The 14,037-nt window shown below is 42.3% G+C and overlaps 1 protein-coding gene across 11 annotated transcripts in view; it reads left to right on the top strand.

The window, feature by feature from the left end:
- Positions 1 to 14,037, top strand: part of LOC137357181 (calcium/calmodulin-dependent protein kinase type II subunit beta) — a 295,035-nt gene that overhangs the window by 192,133 nt on the left and 88,865 nt on the right. For 6 of the 11 annotated variants that reach the window (XM_068023298.1, XM_068023302.1, XM_068023303.1 and 3 more), the window contains exons 12-13: positions 5,139 to 5,181; positions 9,489 to 9,560. In XM_068023298.1, the coding sequence (XP_067879399.1) occupies positions 5,139 to 5,181; positions 9,489 to 9,560 (115 nt within the window). The remainder of the gene's footprint in view (positions 1 to 5,138; positions 5,182 to 9,488; positions 9,561 to 14,037) is intronic. The other 5 variants (XM_068023308.1, XM_068023305.1, XM_068023306.1 and 2 more) reach the window with 1 other exon arrangement.

Here is a 14,037-nt window from a genome sequence, read left to right as displayed (position 1 = left end):
CAACCCACTTAGAGTACAATGACTTAATCTTGGATTTCTAAAAAACAAAATGTTGGAAATACTCAGCAGAGCAGGTCGTATCAGGTGCATGACCTTTTTTTCATCAGAATGACTTGCTGAGTATTCCCAGCATTTTTGTTCTTTATTTCAAATTTCCAGCATCTGCAGCATTTTGCTTTTGAAATTACTGTTGGAATGTGATGACTCCTGTGATTGGAAGTAGAACGCAGCAAATTCTCAAACGCAGCCAATTAAAGTGGCAGTAAGCATTCACCACCCTTTCCTCTGCTGAGATCACATGGTTGAATGTTGACAAAAAATAGTCCAACCCGAGAAAGCAAAATCATGCATTCAACAACGGCAACCTGCATTTATATTCGTGCCTCTGCAGTAAAACGTCCCAAGACTCAGAGATGGAAGCAAGAAAGTTCCTCAAAATTCTGGGTTGTTTTGTGTACTGGCATTGACAATCCAGAGTAGCAATATGCCATACCCATAGGTTTCACTGTGAGGTGACCCACGTTAAACTAAGCTGAGAAATTCACTGACGATACGGCAATGCCAAGACAGTACCAAACCACCTGACCAGGTGTGGTCAAAAAAACTTGTTTAGTTGGCCGTTAGCAAATGGACTTGATGAGGTCTTTCATAAACTGCACTTAAATGTATAACACAACAGTAGACTGAATCATGATACAATTGTGCACCAGGACTAAAAAGCAAACTTGCATTTGTACAGTGCCTATCATGTCCTCTGGCTGTTTGAAAGCCCTTCACAGCCAATGAAATATTTTTGAAGTAATTGTTGCAGTGCAGCAGAGGTGGCAGCCACTATGTACACAGCAATTAGTTAAGTGACGAGATAATCTTGTTTTCGTGATGTTGCATGAAGGATAAATATTGGCCATGATACCTGGAGGACTTAACTCTCACCTTCATATAGTACCATGGGACCTTTAACGTCTGCCTCAGAGGCCTGTCTCATTGAAAAGATGGTGCCTCCTGTAGCATTGTGTTGTGTTCTTAAGTCTTCAAATGACAACTGCAGTTGTTATATTTGGATTCAACACAAAAACTATTTCTTAGCTTAATTATTTGTACCACATGATTTCAGGTACAGCTTTCTTCCTTGCTGGTACATGTCTGTTCTCTGTAAAACCATGTGCTGAGTTTTTGTCTCAAAATGGTATTTCCTTCATTTATATATGCTGGATGATGTCATCAGTTGCATCAATAGCCTGATCTCTTAAAGCTATGGTTTCTTAAAGTCACTTGAAGTCACCAATGCATTACATTACCCCCTTTTAAATTTCAACTTTCTTCCATTCTTTTAAAGTTAACAACTGCAAAATTACATTGAACAAAACTCAGTTGGACTGAAGTTTGAACAACTAGGAGGGGAGAGGTTTGAGGCACATCACTATCAATACTGGACTTTGTTCCCGTCTGTCTTCATTCATCATCAATTCATGACGTAGTCTTTAAATTACACAAGTAATTGGTGAGGTCTCTATGATCTTCTCTGTGGATGTTACAGTATCGATCTCAGCTGTGCTTAATTTGGCTGAACTACTTCTTGAGTTCTTGCAGATGCGGAGTAATCCAAGTCATCTTCGTCACTTTTTTCTGGAATTGTTTTAATATTGATTTTTGAAGAAGTTTGTCATTTCCTCTCTTCACTATGATCATGTTGCCTTTTCTCCGAAATACTGTACGCACTCTTGGGTCAAATGGTGAGGTAATTTCGATCTTTTCTCTTGCCGAACCTGACTTTGTTTCCTCCTTTTATTTCACTATCTTTTGCATGCATCCGACAGTCTGCATATGTCTTTATCTTCTGTTGTTGACTCTTGTCTCTCAAGCTTTCTGTTGAGAGCATGCAGAGTTGAGTCGGCGTGAATTGTGGCAGTTCATCCTTTCTCTGTCTTCCGTTCAGAGTGAAGCTTGGTGCTATAATTTGTGGTCGAATAAAGGGTTTCTTTGTTGGCTCTTAGAAATCTGAGGAGTTGTTGTTTCCAGCTCTTGGCTTCAGCGTGAGTTGTTTGTAATGCGATTAAAACGTTATAGCTCTCCATTCGCTTGCAGCCATAAGACTGTCATTTTTAGATGGGTAAATTCTAAATGGGTAGCAAATTCGGTGAATTCATGACAGTTAAATGGCGGGCCGTTGTTTGTTCTTGCTGTTTCAGGTATCCTTTGGCTTGCGAAGACAGCATCAAATTTGGGTAGAGTTGCTCTTACAAATGTCAATATCACTATTTCTACCTCTTGATACCTGCTACAGTCTTCTTCTAGGACTAAAATGAATTCACCAGAGGGAAAACGGTCCTAAAAAATCAGCAGGAACTTCCTTCCAGGTCCTCACTGGCAAGGGTGTCTTCCTGAGTGGTTCAGACTTCTCTGTCCCTTCTTTCGTGGCTCTCACATGGTACGCATTCTCTTAGTGCTGCTTCTACCATTTTGTCAATTCTTTTGTTATATGTTGTACCTTTCCCCCAAGAAGGCTTCTTGTCTTTACGATTCCTTGATGCGTTGCATGTACAAAATAAGGGATTGTTTGTGTTTGTCAGAGCTTTCTTTAAGCTATGAAATTCCTGCTCTTCTGCCTCATCCCATTTCCATTTGACATCTTGTCAAGTGAGCTGTCCAGGTGGGGCTGTGATGCAGGCATACTCGGGGATAAATGTTTAGTTTAGTTTAGAGATACAGCACTGAAACAGGCCCTTCGGCCCACCGAGTCTGTGCCGACCATCAACCACCCATTTATACTAATCCTACACTAATCCCGTATTCCTATCACATCCCCACCTGTCCCTGTATATTTCCCTCCCACCTACCTATACTAGGGTCAATTTATAATGGCCAATTAACCTATCAACCTGCAAGTCTTTGGTATGTGGGAGGAAACCGGAGCACCCGGAGGAAACCCACGCAGACACAGGGAGAACTTGCAAACTCCGCACAGGCAGTACCCAGAATCGAACCCGGGTCCCTGGAGCTGTGAGGCTGCAGTGCTAACCACTGCGCCACTGTGCCGCCCCATCTCGAGATGTGTGATGCTAATCAGGAAGAGATTAGACTTGTTTTGCATTCGTGGGAGGATGTGCATTCAAGATTGCCTTCACAGTCTAAGAATCTGGAGATAGATCTCTTTGTTAAGTATGTGCCCGTAGAACTTCACTTCCGTAGCTGAAAAAATGCACTTGTCTTTATTTAAACACAAATTGTGCACTTGGAGTCGGTCCAACACTGCTTGCAAGTGCTTATCATGTTTTGCATGTTTTCTCCCATATACAATCATATCATCTGAGACATTCTTGACTCCATTCAGGCCTGCCGGTAGTTCTCCTGCTGTTGATGGAAAAATTTCAGAGGCTGTATTTACTCTGAACATTAAGTGCTTGGACTTTCTTAATCCAACGTGGGTACTGAAGGTAGTTATTATCGACTAGATTCGTCTAACTAAAATTGGTGATAGCCAGTGGTCAGGTCCAGGGTACTTAAGATTATTGACCCATTCATCTCTTCAATTATCTCATGTTGCATTGGGTGCCTTTCTCATTTTATCACTTTGTTGGCCCGTCTTCTGTATGCAAATTCGTACTTGCCCTGTGGGCTTGGAGACCGCAACAGTTGGGCTGATCCATGGTGTTGGCCCTTTCCAACTTCTCCAGTCTGTCCAGTTGTTTCTATCTGTTCTTTCTGGTATAGAATGGAATCTTCCTGTGTTTCTGTTGTTTGGGTTGGACTGACTCATCCAAATGGAGCTTGATTTTCTTGATTTTCACTTTGGCGATGCTTTCGAAAAATTGTGGCTATTTCTTCAGAATTTCTTTTTTAATCTGGTAGTTCTGTACTCTGACGGTGTTGATCATGATCAACAGTTTTGAAACATGACAGATTTCCCTTGCTTGAGTCAACAACATGGAACTCAGTCTGATATGTGGACCTATTGGAGGATTTGAGAGTATCTTGAATGATCCTTAGGACTGGTAAAGGGCTATCTGATCCGTAGGAGAAGATTTTATATATCAATTGTTCAATTGCAGTTTCTGTTTTCTCTGTAACTTGTGGAATGTCGGGGTATCCATTATATTGACTGTTGCTCCTGAGTCATTTACCACAGAGATTGTCAAATTGCCTTTGAACACATCACACGTGGGCAGACGTCCGTGCTTGTGAGCAACAAAATTCTTCTGGTCGTACAGAACTTGAGTATCTCTGAAAATAGAGACATGTTGTCGAAGCTTTTCATCTTGCACTCATCAGGACATTCCATAGGAATACCAATGTAAGGGAAAACAAAAACTTTATACTTTGAGAATCGAGTGCTGATTGGTTGACAAGTGAACTCAGGTTGGTCGAAGCGTTGCCATGGAGATTGCACTAGTTTACAGTGACTGACAGTTAACTGCCAAGCTGCCTAGTTTAAATTTCAAAAAAAGCTTGCCCTCTCAGTTGGGCGTGAAAGATCTCGTGATACCATTCGAAGAAGAGCGGGAGTTATCCCCAGTGTCTCAACCAAGATTTATCCATCAACTAACATCACTAAAACAAATGATCTGTTCATTTATCATGCTACTGTTTGCAAGAGCTTGCTGTGTGCAAATAGGCTGCAGCATTTCCTACGTTAAACAGTGACTGCATTTCAAAAGTTCATAATTGGCTGTGAAACACTTTTTTTCATTAGTTCACGGGATGTGGGCGTTGCTGGCTCGGCCAGCATTTACTGTCCTTCCTTAATTGCCCTTCAGAAGATGATGGTGAGCTGCCTTCTTGAACTCTGCAGTCCATGTGGGGTAGGGACACCCACAGTGCTGTTAGGAAGGGAGTTCCAGGATTTTGACCCAGCAACAGTGAAGGGATGGTGATTATAGTTCCAAGTCAGGATAGTGTGTGACTTGGAGGAGAAATTGCAGGTGGTGATGTTCCCATGCATTTGCTGCTCTTGCCCTTCGAGTTGGTAGAGGTCGTGGATTTGGAAGGTGCTGTCCAAGGATCCTTGGTGCGTTGTTGCAGTGCGTCTTGTAGATGGATAATCTGAGCTTGTGAAAAGTACTTGAATGTGATCATGATGTGATGTTAACTAATATTTAAATTGCTTACGTTGGTTGACATTTTCATCCTTTCTCATCTAGGGTGCCATCCTCACCACTATGTTAGCAACACGGAACTTCTCAGGTAGGTTCATTGAAAACCCTTTCTTTTCAAAGCAGTTAATTCCCTCACAAATCCCATGATCGGATGTCCATTGGATCTCTGATGTACAAATTTATTGCAGGCTGCTGAAGCTTTTGGCATCTCAGTAATTCATTTCTTCAAATTTATAACTGAAGTAGTTTTTGATGTCAAGCTTTGTCACAAAAGAGGGATTGGAAAGACTTGTGACAGGAACTTGTTCAGTTGCAGTCTAGATAAACCAACAAGCAGTTGGTTTTTACACGAGGCAAAAATAGCTGCTGCAGAATAGCTCTGTAACCCACAGTATTCAAACTAGTGCAATACACAAACAGTGAAAATGGAAACTAAAGCTTGTAGCGGTCAAGGTTTTCAAAGGAAGGTCCCAAGGTGCTTCACAATTCAGTCATTTGAAACTGGACGCTGATCAGGAGAAGGAGAGCTGAGGGCTCGGTGACCAAAAGATGGATTTGGAAGAACATTGTAGTATTCCTAGGCCATTTGGCCCACCAACCGGTTCTGCCATTCAGTAAGATCATGGCTGATCTGTGACCTAACTCCATATACCCACCTTTGTCTAATATCCATTAATAACCGGTGGTTGACAGAAATCCATCAATCTCAGATGTAAAATTAACAATTGGTGCAAAATTATTTGCCATTTGCGGATTGAAGTTCCAAAGTTCTACTGCCCTTTGCGTGTAGAAGTATTTTCTCACTTCAGTCCTGAATGGGCTGACTCTAACTTTTAGACTATGCCCCCAGAATTAGTCTCCCCAAATAGGTTTTGTCTACGCAATCAGTTCCCTTTAGTATCTTAAAAACTTAGATCAAATCACTCCATAACCTCCTCACTTCCAGCAAGTACAACCCTAGTCCGTGGAATCCCTCCTTGCAATTTAACCTTTGTAGTGCAGATGTCATTCTGGTAAATGTTGCTGAGGAGAGATGAAGAGGTTTAGGGATAGAATTCCAGAGAGTTGGTTTCATGCAGCTGAAGGTGTTGCCAGAAATGGTTTGGCAAAAGGAGATGCAGTAGGGCCCTTCATAGCTGGAACAAGTTAGTGTAAGTTTTCTGTGATATTCCCGAGTGCGGATTGCCCGCCTCCTTTCTTCTGTAACTCACAGCAATGTGCTTCAAGTAAGTGTGAGATTGTCAGACAAAACAATATACAGAGCAAACATTATTGTGTAGCACAGGTGATCGAATCCATATTGTGTCAGGATAGCATTTGATTTGTCTCATTCCTGACTTAGACTTGTGTTATGACCACGGCAGGCACAACGCACTGTCAGTTCACTCCCGTCACTCCACAGTTCGCAGCATATTCTTAAAGTTTTCCCACCCAACTGGAAAACAGCCAAATTAAACACTCTAGTAACCCCCAGAATAAAACAGACCAAGCCAGGTATCTTTAGAGAACAACAAATTAACTATTTATGAAAACTAAGTCTCAAACCTATGTATAAAGGCCTTATAACTTCTTATTTTAACCTAACTTCCCCATTCAAACACATCCACTCAAAAATAACAGTAAGTAACCAGTTTTAAAAGTGGAATTCTTAAAATTAGCTGTTTCTGAAGAATAAATAAATCAGTAAGTCTTTGTGGGTTACGTTCCCGATGGGTAAGGTATGGTAATGTGGAAGTAATCAAAGGCTACTCGCAGTCTTTACACGGATTTGATGAAGCAGTCTGTTTTTCATAGGCATTCAAACTTTTCGGCTGCAGCAGACATCAACAGTTCCTTCGACTATGAGCACAGCAATAGGTCACCTTGAATTTTAAAACTGACAGTATCTCAGTTGAAACTTTACTTTGAATTTCAGCAAACTCAATCAGTCAAGAGAGATTCAATCTTGAAGCAAATATTTCCTGGCTTGGAAGTAAAGAAAAGGAGTTTTACTACCTTCAGCAATACAAATGGTCTCGAAAATGAAAGGCTTTTTTACCTCTTCAACAGGCAATCAAATCGGCCTGAAGCGCTCTCGAATTTTTGCTGAGAAAAAATAGACAGCATTTCAGTAGCACGCCTCGCTAGAAAGAGTCTGAAAACAAACTGGTTCAGACTGGTTTTTGCCAGTCTTACACACAGTCAGATCGAAATGTGTTGTGACTGACCTTTCCTGCTGTTGCCTGGGTAACAAAATGCAGCTGTGGCACTCTTGCCCCAGAAATCCAAAACTTCTGTCTCAAAGGTGCACTTTTTTTTTTATAATAGAGTCTTAAAGGCACATTGTTTTAATACAAGGAAAGAAAATACAGTTCCATGCCACTTGCCTCCTTCCCTATATTTACACACAGGTTGTTCAATGCAAAAGCAACATACGTTACGTGTTATAGACGGACCTTTGTAAGCCTGCCTGCTTTTGCCTCCCTTATGATTAGTTACTTCACGACTTATTCAGGGACAGCACTTTGATTCCAAAGTACTCCAAATTTTTAGTGCATGATGACTAGTTATAAAAGACTATAATTTTTTTTATTCATTTACGGGATGTGGTCATCATTGGCAAGGCCAGCATATATTGCCCATCCCTAACATCCCCAATTAATCACATCTGGTCAATGTCCATTCTCACCAGTTCTTCCTTCGATAAGAAACCATCTTTTGCGGAATTCATGTTCCATCTTTTTGCGTTTCTGCTGGTCATCCTTTACTGTCGGTTGCACCATTTCATTATTGACTCTTGACTCTCCAACGTGTCCAATACAGCTGAGCTGCAGGGCTGTGCAGCCAAGATTTCCTCTCCTTCCCAGGGTGGAGGAGAAACTCTAGGGCAAAACTGGTGTATGCTGTCAAGCATCCCACGGTTGTTTGTGAGGCTTGTATCAGCAGCAGTCTTGGATCAGATCATGCATTCTCACTCAGCGACCGAATGTGGGTGTCGCCGACAAGGCCAGCATTTATTGCACATCTCTATCTGCCCTTGAGAGGGTGGCGTTCTGTCTGCTTGAAACACTGCACTGGTGAAGGTATTCCCGCTGTAGTCGTAGTGGTTTTGGTACCTTGCGAGGCCCTTTCAGAGGTTGAGTTAGCCACATTGCTGGTCTGGAGTCGCATATAGGCCATAACAGGTACAGAAGGCAAATTTCTTTCCACAAAGGTCATTACTGAACTCGAAGGTGGGTTTTTACGACAATCCGGCAGTTACGTGGTCACCAATACTGATAATTTTTTATTCCAGATTTATTAAATTAACCGACTTAACAATGGGATTTGGCCTCATGTCGCTGGATCATTAGTCCAGGCCTCTAAATTACGAGTCCAGTAACATATCCAGCATTGTGACAATTCCCTTAACCCGGATAACATACTCTCTAGCACCCAGAAAAATAGGGAAGAAAAATCTTTCCAGTCTTTTATGGCAGCAGTTGCTGAACAGGCTATTTGCAATCTCAATTTGCTCAGTTAATGGAGAGAGGGATTTCCTTCTCCTGATGAACTGATGAACAGTTCATTCATCAACAAAGGTGCGTGTAAGTTGTGAGTGCGAATGGGCCTTCCCATACTCCTGGTTGATGGGGATTATGCAGATGGTTTTGGAGAAGGGAAGTGACGAAACTTCAATGATGCACTATCTAAGCAGGAAATACAACAGCTTTCAAGCAGAGTAGGATTGCACATGTTGGATTGAAACCAAAATGTGTTGTTAATGAGGTTTTTGCTGCAGGTAGAGGATGTCTACAAGTTCATGGTTTGCCTTCAACTCATCAGGTTCTAAATCACATTTACCCTATGGAAAATCTGCCAGAATGACTGATCTTTTAGAAGGAAATGTGCAATTCTAGGTTATTTGCTGAAACTTATTTCTTGATAAACTGTCCATAATGTTGTGGTTCCCAGTTCAGCTTTTGACTTGGGTCAGTGATCAGCACAGCTCGAGAGTTATATTGACAGCCCGTATCAAAATTGGACCCCAAAAAATGAGAATGGAACCCCCGTCAAATATTGTGACATTGCAAAGGAGCAGACACTGGTCAGCTCCTTAAAGGCTGCTGCCTGCTTATGGGGTTTAGGTGGTTGATGCAAAACCAGTCCAGCCCCATGGCTATCATTTGAGAAATCATTTGAACCACTGCAATTGAATCAGCCTCTGAATCAGTCTCGTGTGTATCATTCTAGATGCAGTGGTCAAAGACGGTAGCAAATTGATTTTTATGCAAGGAGAGTTCAACTGACTGCAGATTGTGCATTAGGAGTCGAAAGGAGCTCATACAGATATGCGGCACAGTTCTGCCGCCTCAAGTGAATTTAGTTTGTGTGTTTTGCTGACATTGCTTGCTTTCTTTTTATTCCCGCCAACAGTGGGCAGACAGACCACTGCGCCAGCTACAATGACAGCTGCCGCCAGCGCGACTGTTGGTCTCGTTGAACAAGGTAGACGTGTGCGGGCGGACACTGCAGGTGGAGGGCATGCTCAAAACTAACGCTCTGCTTTAATACCTTGTGAATGTTCCCTACCTTGTTTGTCTGTTGTCTTGATATTTAAATCCCATTTTAACTGGCTGGGCAGCAAGGAGAGGCTTTGGGTGAATTTTTAGTACAACCATCAGAAATCAAAAAAGTAACTTCCATTAAAGGCACTTCAGCCGAATGGGCACTTGAATTAAGATAACTTGTCAATGAGCTAGTCCTTGGGACCAGCCTTTTCAGCTGCTTGGGACAAAAGCATACTTCAGTCTAAGCATTAACGTACGACCAGTGCAATTCTTACGAGTGGCACAAATTAATCAAGTAAGAACTACTCCATCCAAAGGCACTGCCGTAGAGTTAGAACTCAGAAAGCCAGAAGTTCTTGTTGGTTCAAAAATGGTCCTTGCCAATTCCAGTGAGTTCACACTTTGACAGACAATTCCAAAAGAGAGCCGTTGAAATGGTTGCCTACTCTGTGGTATGGCTTAGATTGTAACGTCCATTTGCTGAAGTCTGTCTGGTTTATGTGTTTTTGAACCTCATTGGCTCTTTGTAAGTGTCTGTCTTGTTTGGTGCAGCCCATTGTGTATGCCCCTGTCCTGTACATCTGTGCAACGTTTATGTACGCTGTTGTTAGTGCTGTTGCTGTAGCCTGAGACAAGTCAAGTGTGAGTTTTTAGTCATTCTAAAATGAGTTTGGTTTCTTCAATTTAAATGTGCATTTTCAGCCAGACAATCTTGAAGGTTGAACAGGAATGTTTGGCATTGCCATGTCCTTGTACTTGGTCTCTGGGGAGCTAACCACTGACTTAATTGCTCAAAGAGCAATGGTATGTTGTTGGTGGGAGGGAGGGACTTGCTGGACAATACCAGAATGCAGCTGATGATAAACTTCATGAGTTTGGAATGCTGCCTGTCCTCCTCATTTCTGGATATATACTGAGCACATGCTGGATATCCAGCCTAAAGGACACTGAAACTCTTGCACTCCCCCTTGATGCAATGGGGTGCACCATGTGATGTGCTACTATCATAAAAAGCAGAAAGCCCACCTCCTCCCACCACACCCTGTTCCTGCCTCAAACCCTCGTTCACACCGAGTAATCTGAGCTCAGCTGGGGCAGCGAAGAAGTTGTTGGAACTGACCTGTTCAAAAGAGGTAAATGGCCAGCCTGGGTCCCTGAACCTGATGACCCAGTGATCTCAGCTGATATCACAGTTCCCAATTATTGCCAAATCTTGGAAGGACCATGTCAAATTCAAACCAGTTTGGTTATCCTTAACCAGTTAAAATAACAATTTCAATTGGCCAGTCTGAGTTACAGCTCTTGGTTATAAAGCTTTTGTGGCAGCTGTACTGGTAAAATATGTAGCTGAAACTATCTCTCTCTCCTTGCAGAGTGAGATCGGGGGGGTGGTGGGGAAAGGGGAAGAACTTTCGGGAGAAGGAGAAGTAACTTTATTTGATTTGCACCTCACCGACTTTGTGATCTTTTTGCTTTGGATTGTCAGTGGCTGTACTTGCACTTTTGATAAGTGAATGCTGCATGCCAGAAAGAAGGAGCCAAGTCTGCATGAGGAAACGGGGCCTGCTTGCTCTGTTTTGTTGTGTGTTACGAGGTTATTTCTCCATTGCAGCATTTTCATTGTATTGGGATGAGTTGCATGTGTGATGGTAAGATGAGATGAAAGCCCTCTTTACAGGGTCATGTACTGGAGAGGGTTGAGCATGGGATCTCTCTGAAATGGCTAATCTGCTCTTGAGTGGCTCAAATGGAGACAACTCGCTGCTTCAGATTAAAATTGGTGTTTTGGCTATCTTGCACACATTGCCATGTAAACAGTCAAAATTCACTTAGAAATCACACATGATTGTCTTCCAGTCAAGGGGTAGCAGGTGACATCAGTCATCAATCTGTTAATACAGATGGGTGGCTGGCCATCAAGAGGCCACAAGAGCAGTCTGCATTGACTATGAATGGGTTTTCCAAACTTAACATGTTGGAGAAACTATTGGTCTTCTATGAACATATCCCTTCCACTATCCCAAAGTCCTAACTGAGGTCAGCATCTCTCAGCCCTCCCAAACAAACCAACTGAGTTCAGTTTCTCCTCAGCAATCCATTTGGGATACCCTCCTCCATCCTTCAACAATCCTTCTGCGATATTCTCTATCTGTCTTCCATCACTTAGTCATCCAATCTCCTCCCCTGCTCCAACTTCCAACAAACCAAATGATGTTGGCATCCCCTCCTACAATGATTCAACTCAGATCAAGATCTCCATCACCCCATCTCCCCCCGCACCTCCCCAAACAATCCAATGAGATCAGCACCTGAATATAGGAGAGAATCACAGCTACAAGCCCGTAGGCACTCTGCGGCACAGCACATAGCTCTGTCTGGCAGTTGTGTTAGCAGGATGATGGAGGCCCCTGCCCACTCTTGCCCCAGTCCGCATACTGTTTGAATGTTGGAGATAGGGACTGTTTAAATTCTTAATTCTTCCCTGCTTGGAGCTGCCATTAACAAAAATGACTTGACTCAAGTAAATTGATCTGAATTAACCACCTTCACTCTTCTCCCAAATAAAAGGAAGGCTTTTAGACTTTTCTTCAAAAGGGAATGCTTTTCTTTGTCCTCATACATATTCTAGGCAGTGGAGCATGGTTGCAATATAGTTTGCCTGATTTGGTCAGATGCTGCTTGTATCCTGGAGACATCTCCAGTGAGGAGATGTCTGCTCAGAGGAATTATTCTCTCAGAGAACTGCCAAGGGTTCCAAGTTTTACTTGTTTTTGAGCATGGTGACTGGGGGCAGTTGTAAATAGGGCAATGTAATGTTTCAACTGTATTGAAAGTAATGATATAGGCACGTAGGTATAACCATGGGGACATGGAGACCAGAGACTGTTGAAAAGTGGCCACTATCTGATTTAATTTCTTGTCTTTCTCTCTTAATTTTTCTGTCTCCTTGACTTCACCTCTACTTATTGCAAGGTAAGGAGGGCTGTGATCAGGGCTGCTTTGCCATTTCAACAAGCTCCGTACTTAGTCTGCTAGCATTGATTTGTTTTTGCCCTAACTTTTCTCCTTTGTTTCTTTTTTCTTCCTTTTGCTATTATCACCTCAGTGTAGACATATTCATGTCTTAACGGATGTGTGCATTGGGAGCAACACATTATCTGGGATCTGTTCTCGGGTTTAGTTGGAAGTTAGTAAAGATTTCTAAAAATGTGCACTGCTTTCTTCATGGGGAGGGAGGCCTACCTAATGTCAATTTTTAAACTGTCCTTAAATTTGGGTTTGCAGTGGTTTGAAAATCTAGCGCTTGACGCTTAAAAACATTTAACCCTAAAACCACAGTAACTGAGCTCGTGTACATCAATGAACAGTATTGTTCTGGGGGCTCACACTGAGACTGGGGCTTACAGCTTAGTTTCTTTTAAGATATCTTGAAATCAAACCCAGCATTGTGGCAGCTCAAATCACACAGTAAAATAGTGCCAGAGTTTGCAACAGGTTTTGAAGAGAAGCTGAAGTTGTAAACTTTGGAGTTCTGAATTTACTCAAAGCTTAGGTTTGACCATCTCATTTTCTGTTGGTCTTCTATTAACATATCCCCTCCATCATCACAAACTCCTAACTGAGGTCAACATCCCGCAGCCCTTCCCAACAAACCAACTGAATTCAGTTTCACTCCTCAACAATCCATTTGGGATATCCTCCTCCATCCTTCAAAAATCACTCTGGGATATTCTCCCCTATCTCTCTTCCATCTCTCAGTAATCCAATCTCTTCTTCCCTGCTTCAATTCCAACAAACCAAATGATATTGGCATCTCCTCCTACAATGGTTGTAGCATTCTCTTTAAAGGCCTCTTCTGTGTTAGGTTTAGCATTGACTCGAGTCCAGTGGATGGTTAAACTTCCGCTTACAAGGTGGAGACAACCGAACAAACACTTTGTACCTGTCTGAATGATTTCAGGCTCAGAAGCCTCAGATTTATCAGTAGCAGTGGCATAAGTGGAATCCTGTGCCTCAAATCTTTGGGAAAGGATGTGGTTGGTGTCTATTTCGGTGCTTGTGTAACAGAGCTGTCTGGGGACAGTTTAAAGGAAGGTCCTGGAGATTGTAGTTGATGTCACACCAGGGAGTAGCAACTGTGGAACCCAAACCCTCAAAAAAAAACGCAGTTGGAATTTGCATACAGTTTTTTTTTCTTGTGTTCTGCTTTATGAGGCAGTGAACGGCTCCACAAAATACAATAAGCAAAAAAAAGCCGGTCAACAATTTTCTTTTTGTTAATTTTCTGGATGTGGGCAAGGCCGGCATGTATTGTCCATCCCTAAATACCTTCAAGTAAAGATGGTGTGTGACTTGGAGGAGAGCCTGGAGGTGATGGTGTTCCTATGCATCTGCTGCCATTGTCCTTTTTGATG

The sequence above is a fragment of the Heterodontus francisci genome, chromosome 47 (genome assembly GCF_036365525.1).
Source record: "Heterodontus francisci isolate sHetFra1 chromosome 47, sHetFra1.hap1, whole genome shotgun sequence".
Lineage (NCBI taxonomy): Eukaryota > Metazoa > Chordata > Chondrichthyes > Heterodontiformes > Heterodontidae > Heterodontus > Heterodontus francisci.
The sequence above is the reverse complement of the archived record's forward strand: the minus strand, read 5'-3'. Positions and strand labels throughout refer to the sequence as shown.